At 40.7% G+C, this 13,176-nt stretch overlaps 1 protein-coding gene across 7 annotated transcripts in view; it reads right to left on the reverse strand.

Annotated features, from left to right (window-relative positions):
* The window catches only part of ATP6V0A1 (ATPase H+ transporting V0 subunit a1), a 184,540-nt gene that overhangs the window by 108,847 nt on the left and 62,517 nt on the right, over positions 1-13,176 (reverse strand). For 5 of the 7 annotated variants that reach the window (XM_068263441.1, XM_068263440.1, XM_068263437.1 and 2 more), the window contains exons 6-7: positions 5,445-5,551; positions 2,128-2,254 (exon numbers count right to left, since the gene is read on the reverse strand). In XM_068263441.1, coding sequence (XP_068119542.1) covers positions 2,128-2,254; positions 5,445-5,551 — 234 coding nt within the window. The remainder of the gene's footprint in view (positions 1-2,127; positions 2,255-5,444; positions 5,552-13,176) is intronic. The other 2 variants (XM_068263439.1, XM_068263438.1) reach the window with 1 other exon arrangement.

Consider the following 13,176-nt stretch of genomic DNA (forward strand, 5'->3'; position numbering starts at 1 on the left):
AGCGGCCTTCCGTGTTTCGCTTACCTCGTCGCCATGGCGACGAGCGGAGTGACGTCATGGACGTCAGCCGCCTCCGATCCAGCCCTTAGCGCTGGCCGGAACTTTTTGTTCCGGCTACGCTGGGCTCAGGCGGCTGGGGGGACCCTCTTTCGCCGTTGCAGCGGCGATCAGGTAGCACACGCGGCTGGCAAAGTGCCGGCTGCGTGTGCTGCTTTTTATTTGAGCCAAATCGGCCCAGCAGGGCCTGAGCGGCAGGCTCTCCCTCTCTCGCTCTCTCCTCCGGAACTAACCGTGGTCAGGCATTTGCAGTGGGCGGGGCTTACCTTCCGTGTCGCTCCAAGCGCCGGAAGTTCTGGTGCCACAGCCACTGCTCTGGTCTGGATCAGACCAGAGTAGTGGCAAATCATCCCGCGCCTGCGACGAGACCAGACGGAGACAGGGAAGGTAAGTTCCGCCCCTCTGCCAGCCACTGCACTTCGTTCCGGAGGAGAGAGCGAGGGAGGGAGAGCACCCTGAGGCACCGCTCTCCTTCCCTCGCTCTCTCCTCCTGGGGGGGGGGGCGGCACCTGGCTACATATACTGGGCACATATACACCTGACTACATATACTGGGCACATATACCCCTGGCTACATATACTGGGCACATATACCCCTGGCTACATATACTGGGCACATATACCCCTGGCTACATATACTGGGCACATATACCCCTGGCTACATATACTGGGCACATATACCCATGGCTACATATACTGGGCACATATAACCCTGGCTACATATACTGGGCACATATACCCCTGGCTACATATACTGGGCACATATACCCCTGGCTACATATACTGGGCACATATACCCATGGCTACATATACTGGGCACATATACCCCTGGCTACATATACTGGGCACATATACCCCTGGCTACATATACTGGGCACATATACCCCTGGCTACATATACTGGGCACATATACCCCTGGCTACATATACTGGGCACATATACCCCTGGCTACATATACTGGGCACATATACCCCTGGCTACATATACTGGGCACATATACCCCGGCCTACATATACTGGGCACATATACCCCGGCCTACATATACTGGGCACATATACCTCTGGCTACATATACTGGGCACATATACCCCTGACTACATATACTGGGCACATATACCCCTGACTACATATACTGGGCACATATACCCCTGACTACATATACTGGGCACATATACCCCTGACTACATTTACTGGCCACATATACCCCTGCCTACATATACTGGGGACATATACCCCTGCCTACATATACTGGGCACATATATCCCTGGCTACATATACTGGGGACAACTGGCTTTTTGTCATTATGTGCATTTACTGGTGAAAAGCTGTCTCTTATGTGCATTTACTGGTGATAAGCTGTCTCTTATGTGCATTTACTGGTGAAAAGCTGTCTCTTATGTGCATTTACTGGTGAAAAGCTGTCTCTTATGTGCATTTACTGGGGAAACGCTGTCTCTCATTACGTGCATTTACTGGTGAAAGGCTGTCGGTCATTACCTGCATTTACTGGTGAAATGCTGTCTGTCATTACCTGCATTTACTGGTGAAATGCTGTCTCTTATGTGCATTTAGTGGAGAAACGCTGTCTCTCATTACATGCATTTAGTCTACGTGTCACGGAGATCTGAACGTTTGGTTTGATGTGTCACGACTCCAAAAAGGTTGGGAACCACTGTCCTAGGAGATAACTCAGGTGAAAAGTTAATTGCATATGGGCCTATTTCTTCCAGGTGATATTTTCACAACTTATCAATAAAATTCATTTAAAGTCACCAGCAAGCAAGAAAATCATTTTGATAGTACCTTTTCACCTACTTTTTGGTACTTTTTCATTTGCAGAGCACTTTTTCAACTACCGTACTTTTTTGGGTAATTTCAATTGCAGAGAACTGAAAAGTTATTTTAAATAGATGAAGAATTGTCTACTAGGAGAAATCTTAGGAGAAAAAAAGTGAATTGAATAAAGGCCCCAATGTCCTCATATGCCGGGATAAAAATAGTAAAAGTTAGCTGCTACAAAGCAGAACAGAAAAAACACACATACAAGGAACAGAAAAATGGATTCCCTTACCGTCACTGGATCTTCCAATGGGTTTTCAATTTCCGCCTGTCGCAGGAACACATTACCACGGCAAACACGCCACAACATCCTCTCAAAAGTGGGAATCCTCTCGCGATTAATCACGCCGGCCACAAAACTGAAAACACAAATTGACAGGTTTTTTTAAGAAGCTGAAAACAATGGAAGAAATAAGAGAGTTAGCCATATAAGTGTAAATCAAACTGATAAATTTTCCTAGTTTGGTTATAAAAATAATCAAAAAAAAATTTCTCAATTTTTCTATAAAATAGACCAAGGGGGAAAACCGATCAAATTTTCAAAACTTTTTGATAAATATTTGTATGTATTGGGGAAAAAAAAAAATCAGACAGAAAAATAGGTAAATGTTCGATTATTTGCATACTTGTATGGGATATTGGGTTTGATTTTTTTAAATTATCCGATCAAGTGGAAAAATCAATTGGATTTCTGTAGATGAACAGCCCCCCCCCCAACAAATGTTTGAATTGTGTATGGCCACCTTTACACATCTTTATATATGTATATCAGAGGTCAGAAACTGGGAGGTCGATCCCGGTGGTGAAACTATCAAGTTATACTGTATGAAGAGACCATGTAAAAACCGTACTCTGCAATTTTGCCTCTAAACAGACATTTTACTTTTAGCTAATATTCCCAGTGGATGGATTTTACCCAATTATTAAAAGCCTACTACAGAATAACCATTGCAAAGTACAATTCTGCCTCCTTAAAGGACAACGATCTCGTAAAATTTAAAAAATACATGTAAACACATACAAATAAAAAAGTATGTATTAATTTTCTCCTATGGTGCTGTCACTTACAGTAGGTAGTAGAAATCTGAGAACTGATAGGTTTTGTGCTAGCCCATCTCCTCATTGGGGATTCTAAGAGTTTTGTTTATTTTTAAAAGCACTTCGTGAATGGCAGTTGCTCTGTCCAACTGCTCAAAAAAAAAAAAGTGTACAGCGAGCAGGGAAGCTGGCCAGCATCTTCGCAGGGAGTGTCTTTATAAAAAAATGTAGGCCATACTAAGAATCCCCCATGAAGAGATGGACTAGTCCAAAACCTGTCGGTTCTGTCAGTTTTCTGCTACCTACTGTAAGTGACAGCAACATAAGAGAAAAGTAATGTATGGCTCATTTTACTTTGGAAGAAACATACTTCTTATTTATATGTGTTTACACAGATTTTAAATTTTACCATTTTTCACAAAAGTGGTCATTTAAAATTTTTTAAAAGTATCACTTTTAGAAACACGAAAAGCAACATCCATAAGGTCTCATCTCTTCAGGCCAATGAAAAGGGCCGCACAAATCATTAATTTATGCTTTTAAAAGCAAAACATACATGGCGGCTTTTAGTCAACTAGTCAACTTGGGTCACTTAGTCATGCGGTCAACCTAAAATATTCTATCACATTTTGGGGGCTTTGAAAACGGGCGGTGCCACAATCACCTAATCAAATTTTCCCTATTGAAGTCGATGAGAACATGTAAAAAGCTGTCATTCTCATAGTATTAAAAAGCCAGAGTCCCCAAACCAGGAATGGTGGGTCACTGGGTAGATGGGGTGAAGGTTCTGCAAAGTGGGCAGAGCCTACAACAGCCAATCAAATGTGTGTCATTTGTTTTAAATTAGGGAAATTTAAACTGCTTCAGCACTTAGACTGTTAATGGCAGGGTCCTCAAACTTGGCACAATAGGTTACTGGGCAACTACGGTTCAATTTTTGAAAAGTTGCCGGAGCCAAGTACCGCCAATCAGATTGATTTTTATCTCTAGCGTCAAAGCCAACATCATGTGGTTGCTTCAGAAATGACACAATTTAGTTATTAATACTACTGTTTACTTCTGTAGCATACATACACACCCAGAACTACAGGTGCATAGCAAAATACATTTTCCAAAATAAGAAAATCCAACTTTTAAAAGGCCGTTCTCCAGCTTTTTTTTGCAGTAAGGAGTGGATTGCATATGATTTCAGATAGGGCTTATGCAGGTGGTGTTACAAGTCTTCCATTACTTCATCACTGGGTATCCTGTTGAAGTAGAAGGGAGATCTTGCAGATTCATTCTGGTTTAATGTATAAAAATGCCCAATAATTTACGGCTTCTTCTCCAGACCTAAAGCAAATTTACTACACAGCTTAACCCTAAACATTACCCTCTATTCCGCAGCTTGTGCACAACCAAAGCACCTCATGTTTAGCAGAGACAACCTCAAAAAAAGCTCCAATTTTAACAATGTCAAACACAAATCTCGTCCTTTCACTTAACCCCAATCTACTCCTATATCTAGAACTTATTCTAATCTAACCGAAAATGTGTCCACCAATCAAAACTAAATTCTGATACTCCCCCAGAGCCTGACACTAACCTCCCCAAAACGAAAAAATAAATTATTACTTTGAATAAGTTAATAATCCATCGTTGATAATTTATCTTGACTTCCAATAAAGCACTGTGGCTAGATCTATGAAAAGATGTTGGGTATCAGTGTGGAACAGGTGCTTTAATTAAAAAACTGGAATCCATAGATAGCATACATTGATATACAAGGCCTCTCGTATTTCATATACTTTGATTATCCAGTAACTTCTCATACACCCTGTTATAATTGTAATTACACAAAGTGTTTCACGTGTATAAATGGTTTTAAGATGATGCTATTGTTAATAAATAAATGACATTTAAGCTTAGAGCAGGCTTTCTCAACCTTGGAGGAACTTTGCAAATAACTTTTGGATCAAGGAACCCCTGCAAACTTTTGTTTTTGTTTTTGAGGAACCCCTGCATTTATTTTGCAGGTGGCATAGTCTTTAAAAGTTGGTGAGGCTGTTTATTTCACTACCACTTATTATACTGTCTCCATATCCTAGTGTTTGTTCGGTAATGTGCTCATTATTATTCTGACCACCAATTTAGTGCTTCTTTGCACAGTACCCCCTATTATAATGTGCTCTATTATACTTTCCCCGCATTAGGGGAAAATGCCATGTATACCACTGTAGAGTACTCAAGGAATCCTGGTTGAGAAAGCCTGGCTTAGAGGCTTAGCGTTAAAACGCCCTGCGAGGGGATGTTCTTTAACGTAAAGTTTCTACCCATACTATTTTAATTTAAATGTTTGAAAGTAAATTCACATTTTAAGGTAGTTTACCTTAACTTGCCCAGTTTGTGAGTTCTGCATCCCCTCAGAAAAATACTGCAAGAACGTCCCCAAAACAATCAAGTCATTTGAACAAGTGTAATAGATCAGTTAAAGTAAAAAGTGAGAAGGTAACAGATTATGACTACACATACCCAAGTCTTAGTGGAGCTCCTCTTCCGATCTCACTGGGGTCCAAAAGAGAAGACGATTCCTCCAGAAGATCAGGATCCGCCATCTGCTGATGATGATGCAATTGAGCCTGAATTCACAAACCAATTAATAAACTAATCAAAGCAGTTAATGGCATGCAGGGGCCATATGCGGCAGCTGTGATGGCCAAATGAAAGCCGGAAAGTGGGACACAAACATTATTAGGAGGTAGGGTCTATGCACCAAGGCAGATTGGAATAGGTATCCACAAGAATATACCATTTCCTAATAGAGGATATGAATCCAAGAAAAATGTCAGAGAACCAGGAAACCAACATCAAGGAAAAGTCATTGATTGATGAAGCCTAAGTTCTTCTTGTGTGCCTACAATAAAGCAGGCAATATCTAGGCAGTGGACACGTGACAAACACCGGGAAAAAAAAGACAAAATATTCCACAGAAAAATAATTTTACACTCGTCTCAACCCAACCATAACAATAATAAATTACTCAATGTTTAGGTATTACAAAAGGTGGGCAAACTTTATAGTACAGGTCAACATTTCAATTTAGGTCTTAAAATTCAGATTATGGGTTTTTTGAAACGTCTGCCAAACAAAAACGTCTAAACTAAATACATATTTGTTTCCATAAATATAGCTTACAAAATCCTTTCCAAAAAGTACACAAAACCTAAAGTAATAATCTGCATTGATACACAGACCCGGGGGTGTTCTGTAAAGAGTAAAGCAAATCGGAGCTGCAGAATAGCAGTGTCAGAGTAAAGGATTTCAGGAGAATACAAAAACTATACCCATATACGAAAGTTAGACTAGATTACCTCGCTAACTTCATTAGCCAGAAGTCACTGCTGTATTCAGTTTTTGGTTTGGTTTATTTTTAATTAGTAAAGACCTGGATTTTACATGAAAGGACATTATCCATTATAGACTATAACAACTCAGTGGTTCAGTGATTTGGGATATAACATGTAGGGTGAGTCCCTGAACACGGAAGAGATTGTACGCAGGTGGTGGAATGAGCTGCGGAGGTTTTGTGCAGATTATTCGGAGGTGATTATTTGGAAATGAAGCTGAATACACGGCAAGATAAAACTCTGCCAGTGGCCCCAAGGGGTGAAGGGGGGTTACCCTAAATGACTCCATACCGTTATATACAGTACTTCGATGATTCGTGAGTGCAATATATTTTTATTTATTAAAGTTAATGGTTTTACGCTGAGAGAATCCAGTATTTGATGAATTGTTCTTAAAGAGAATCTGTACTCTGAAATTCTTACAATAAAAAGCATACCATTCTATTCATTATGTGCTCCTGGTCCCCTCTGTGCTGTTTCTGCCATTCTCTGCTGCAAACCTGGCTTGTAATTGCCAGTTTTAGGCAGTGTTTACAAACAAACTAACCAGCTTCTAATAGGCTCAGCTAAGCAGAGTGTGTTAGTCACACAGAGCCTGCAGGGGGTGTGTACAGCTTCTAGCTAATCACAAGCAGCCCTGCACATTCCAGTCTGACTGCCTCAGCCTGACTGTGCCGACTATAGAGAGAAGATTAGATCATATAACAGAGATAACACAGCTACTGTGCAATTAGGAAAAGCTGCAGTAAGCCAGACCACATTAGAAAAGGCATAGGAACTTATAGCATAGAAGAAATAAAGATAAACAATTTGTTACAGAGTCTCTTTAACATTAGGAAGAGGATTGATTAACTTGGAAGGGCAAAATTTGTGAACCTGTTCTTGAGGAGGAGGTCATCCATTGGGATTTGTTTGCTTGGAAGTGGGAGACTCTAAACTGCCTTAAAGTGCTACTAGTCTGTCTTGGTGGGCTTAGAGGACAGTGAGTGGCATGTGGTAAGTGTGGTGGAGGCTGTCCTATCTCATGTGATCCAGCATCTGAATAAAAAAGGCCAACCATTGATGGAAAAAAAGTGATTGGACTATAATAAGAACTGTGTAGCACTACTTTGTTTTTGAAAAATGTGTTGATTTATTAAGATAGGCCACCAGATGTACAGATGGCAATGCTAATGAAGTGCCAATGCATTTTCTTTTGAAACAGGGTAGTAAGGTTGCCTACTGTTTCTCTATTAGACTCACTACAGGTTTGCTTAAAAATCTTTTTAGAAGGGCCACAGAACTTATCTGTGAATGGATTATTCTGAAGATATAGGAGATAAAAATGAAATCATCTGTGTAAATGTCCAGCAAGAGAAGCTCTGAACATGACCTAGTGGGACCAATATAAGAAATGCATTGTTTTACGTAGAACAGGGTCTGCAACATTGTCAACATGCAACCTTAGATATATTGCCACTCCCTGACTGTGGACTTACTACCAGTGTACAGAAGTGGCAATATCTGAGGAATGGGGCTTCACAAAGAAAAAGCCAATCATGTTTAGAAAGATATCCAGCTCCAGTACACTTTAATGGATCAATTCTAACATCTCTCCCGACCATTGAGGTTCTGGCACTGAAAGGGAAATTGTAATAGATGGATGTAATCCTAACTGTTAGAATGTCCCCCCTCCATAAGAGGCTGCTGACTTGCCTCTTTCTTATAGTGAGGCCTCTTCACCAATGTGGCAAAGGTTGCTGGTAGGCAAAGGAGCCATGGCATGACAAGAAGCTGTGTGGCTTCTTCCATACCAGGAAGACCACCCAAATGCAGAAAACAACTTGAGCACATAGAACCTGAGACAGCAAAAAATGGTGCAGGGAAATGTGGGTGCATCATGCGCCGCCATAGGTCATAATGTGAATTACGGCTATGCGGCACACAGGCAGTAATTTGGGTGCCACCAAAACACAGAGCCCAAGCTACTATAAAAAACAGCATAATTCGGGCACCAGCAATAGCTGGCAGCCGAATAACGTCTTACCCGAGTCCACAGCGGCCAATTACAGACACCTTAGCTTGCTCCTGAATATTTTTTCTTTGCAAACTGCAATGCGTAACTTTTTGTTATAATTAGTTAGGTCTGCATCATCCTAAAAACAGTCCATATATAATGAAACTTAATTAGAGAAACGTGATCACATTTTATTATTTATGGTGTGGATTAATCAAACTTCTAGAATATCTTTATAAAGATTTTATTAGTCATTATTCTAGTCTATCTATAGGGTATAATTTCCTCCCTGAATCCTTTATGTTTCAGACAGATTTTGCAGCAATAATAGCCCCTAAAACACATAGGAACAAATAGTAACATAATAAAGAAGCCACAACATTAGCACACAACACTGTGGAAAAGGTTCATCTGCAGGTAAAAATAAAGTGACACCAATACGAACTTGAGGGAAAACAGGAGGAGAATGAGAAAAAAAAATATACAAGTACAGTCACTGCTATGAAACGGAGACATTGGTGAAACAAAATGTGGTGGAATATTGTTATCAAAGGTGAGACTATTAAGCCATAAAATATTAAGGCATCCAGGTTATACCTAGTAAAAAGAAACATCTTATCAGCCTCAATGCAATGACCTTGCTGGACTTTGTTTCAGGAATCCTGCCTAGTATAAATTTCTAACCATTGCAGCGAGGAAGAACACTGCTTTAATAAGATAATGCAAATGGTATTTAAAATGTCCTATTTAAATTTCCTACTTGGCTGCACTGTTCTTGGAACAAAAAGGTCAAAGTAGTTGCCGAAGCTTTGCAACTACTTTTCCTAGAAGACAAGTAGAAGGCTGAAGCAGTTGCCAAGGCTTTTCAACTAAACTCAAGGCTCCAGAGCTGCAGCCACTAGGACACGCTCTATAGGCAGTAGTAGTGTTAGGGAGGCTTGCCCAAGGCCTCCTTACTGAATATTGCTGGCTTACTGAACAGGAAGAGCCAAGGTTCAAACCCTGGTCTCCTGTGCCAGGGGCAGAGCCCTTAACCAGTGCACTATCCAGCCACCGCTTTTCCTAGAAGTAGAAGGCAAAAATAGTTTCCTTAGCTTGGCAACTACTTTTGCTATAAGACAAGTAGCAGGCCAAAGTAGTTTCCAAAATTCAGCAACTACTTTTCCTACAAGACGAGTAGCAGGCCAAAGTAGTTGCATGAAGCATGGTAAGTACTTTTCGTAGAAAAAACAAGTAGAAGGCTGAATAGCTGCCAAAACCTGGCAATAATGAGCCTGCATGAAATGAATTTTAAAAACTCAAATAGCAGTAATGCGCCTGGAAGCCTTAATAGTAAATGCTTAAAAACAAAACTAGATAAGAGGCTAGTGTAAAAGGAATTGATGGAGAAAAAAAATATGTATGCATATGTACAAGCAACAAAAAAAAAAATGTAACTTTTCCAGCTGCATCCCTACCCTGAGCGGACTAAATCCACAAAGAGCCAAACTTGGCAAATTATAGCCAGTGTCAGGTGTAGGGCCACAACATTAGAAGAAAGCAGCAGTATGGCCGGAATGATAATTCATGACACACTGCAGAAAATGGAATCTCACTCAACACCACAGAGGACACAGGTAACTACACTGCATCCTAGCAAACCCTTACAGTCACAAGTCAGTGCAGTTGATTAATGTTGTTAATTATGAATAAAAAGCAGGGAAAGCATTTGAAAAAGTTGCATGACAAATTAGAAAATATATTATACCTTCTTTCAGAAAGTTTTCTGTGCATTTAATAAACATTTGAATTCAAACAGAAAAACGTTTGTAAAAAAATTGTAGTTTTTGCCAAATAAAAAAAGAACAAACTTGTACCAATTAAAAGATGACCTGCTCAGCCACACATAGCCGCCCGTTTACTGACAATCAATCTGAAATATTGCAGGGAGAAGCTATGCCTGCCAACTAGTGCACAGCATGGCTGACAGTCTAGTACAAAAGCATGGCTTCAGACTGACTTGCAGGGAATGTGCGCAGGCAGTGGAGGCTGCTGGGGATCTATGCATCAGCATAACAGGAATATGGATTATATATTTTGAAAATACTGCAATTTGTTCTCTTTTTTACTCAATTTTGTGCATAATTTAGAACAAATGTTCCACCCTGTCCATATGTGTGCGGACAACGTTTGCATTAGAGCTGATGGTCTATTGGAAATGCATTCAAGTGCAGAAATAAAAAAAACTAACAGTATGGCCTGGTGCACACCAAAAACCGCTAGCAGATCCGCAAAATGCTAGCAGATTTTGAAACGCTTTTTCTTCTTTTTCTGTAGCATTTAAGCTAGCATTTTGCGGTTTTGGGAAGCCTTTTTGGTGTAGTAGATTTCATGTATTGTTACAGTAAAGCTGTTACTGAACAGCTACTGTAACAAAAAAGCCTGGCAAACCGCTCTGAAGTGCAGTTTTTCCGAGCGGTTTGCGTTTTTCCTATACTTAACATTGAGGCAGAAACGCATCCGCAATCCAAAATCTGCAGCAGCCCGGGAGTATGCGTTTCTGCAAAACGCCTCCCGCTCTCGTGTGCACCAGCCCATTGAAATACATTACCCTAGCGGATCCGCACCCGCAAGCGGATCGCAAACCGCAGCAGAACCGCTCTGGTGTGCACTAGGCCTATGTCACTCTTTTCTGGACATCCACTGACAAATGCGCACTGCTATGGAAAAAAATGTGCAACTTACAACACAAATGACTACACAGTGTCTGGTAGGACACGCCCAAAAATCTGCACCCGGACAATGCAAGCCCTGTATGGAAACTCACCATTAAGGTTTTTTTAAATGCATAGAAAAAAAATATGAAAAAGGGTTATGCATTTTTTTTTATTAAAGTCATGAACTCGAAATTGAGAAATTAGCTACTATTAAAGTTAATAATCTTTATCCAGATTTCCATTAACATCAAAAGTAAAAAATTTTCTGTAAAAGTGTCACACGCAGAGACATTTGATGATTGCCTATCAATTCCTGCAAATAATTTACCCACCAGGGTTTTTCTGCTTGACTTGTCCCAAGTGACAGTCAGTCTGTCACACTGCAACCAGTATGAGAAGTTAAAGGACAACTGAAGTGAGAGAGATATGGAGGCTGTCCTATTTACTTCCTTAAAGGGAACCAGAGATGAACGTTTCACACAAAATAAACATATCAGTTGATAGCTTGTAAAGAATAAATGCTCTACCTGATAATTTTGCTGCTCTGGTGTGCCTTTTTAGTGTTTTTTATCCATTATTGCTCCAGGAAAAATCAAATATGGCCGCCGGCTCATATCCCTTCTCCTTCCGGGTTATATGAGTTGTTATTGATGTGCTGTCTAGGCTATATGAGACTATGCTGCTATCTAGGCTAAATGCAGCCTTTCATCTATGTGCTTTCATTTTGGTATGATATCTGCCTGTAGGAAGTGTCTCTCATAGGAATGAAACTGCCGTTATTATCAGTATCTAGTGCACACAGAGCACACAGGGATCATATTACAGCCACAGAGCTTCTCTCTCAGAAACAGCAGCCTCTCTCATGTCATCACAGCTCTCAGTATGCAAAGCAGGAAATCTAAGCCAGGAGAGGGGAAGGCTTGGGCTTGAAAAGACTACACAGAAGAGTGACTCAGCTATAATGATTCCAGGTCAAACCTCGACTGAATAGTCAGTGCATTCTTATCACAGTTGCTAATAGACTAATTAAGCAGATAACAATGAAACTAAAAGCAGGGTAGGTGTTTACTGTCATGTTCCCACTGATAAATGTAATAAAATACATGAGGGTGCTTCATCTCTGGTTCTCTTTAAGCAATACCAGTTTACTGGCTGTACAGCTGATTCTCTGCCTCTAATTCTTTTAGCCTTAGACCCCGAATAAGCATGCAGCATATCAGGTGTTTCTGACATAATTGTCAGATTTGACAAGATTAGCTGCATGCTTGTTTCAGATGTACGATTCAATACAGCAATAGATCAGCAGGGCTGCCAGGCAACTGGTATGGTTTACAAGGAAATAAATATAGCAGCCTCCATATTCTTCTCACTTTAGTTGTCCTTTAATGGTAAAAAGCAAATCATATAGCAGGTAGTCCCCGACTTACGACCGCCGGACTTGCAAACGACCCGCCGATACGAATGGCATGGATTCAGTGTTTCCATGGGAACAAGCCAAAAATAAATTTTCAAATTGGACTTGTAGTTTTTGAGAAAATATTGAAAATGTTGAGAAAAAATGGCTTTTAACCTTGTATAAGCAGGCACAGAGGGCAGAGGTGACACTGGAGGCACAGAGAAGGTACAGGGGATAGAGACAGCACATTGTTCCGACTTAAGAATAGATTCAGGTTAAAAACGAACCTACAGTCCCCTAACTCGTTCGTTAACCGCGAACTACCTGTACAACATAGCTTGGGCAGGTTCTTTCGTAGTTGTTGGTATTATTGAAACTGCTCAGGAGCATAATTTAAAGAGCTGATCAGGGAGGGTAAAGTAAATCCCAAGAAAGGTGCTACCTGCTTAGAAGTTAAACATGAAACTCCTTTGTTTTACTGGACCCTAACTGCCTGGGTATGACAAACCAAGGAAGGTGAGTGGGGCAGTACTCACAGCCTCGGATGGGGTTAGCAGACACAGAAATTCAGCAATTGTCACCAGTCTCATAGTCTGCAGTTGGACAGGGTATAACGGAATGTCAGCAGAGGAGCCAGGGCATTCTTTAAGGGGAATGGAGGATGAATATAAGGGCTGGAACCCACTAGAGCGTTTAGGAATCGCTTTAGATCTTGTTTTCCCTAAACACTCTGCCAATGTAAGTGGATGGGACGGATTCCACTAGAGCG

This window comes from Hyperolius riggenbachi, chromosome 12 (genome assembly GCF_040937935.1).
Source record: "Hyperolius riggenbachi isolate aHypRig1 chromosome 12, aHypRig1.pri, whole genome shotgun sequence".
NCBI lineage: Eukaryota > Metazoa > Chordata > Amphibia > Anura > Hyperoliidae > Hyperolius > Hyperolius riggenbachi.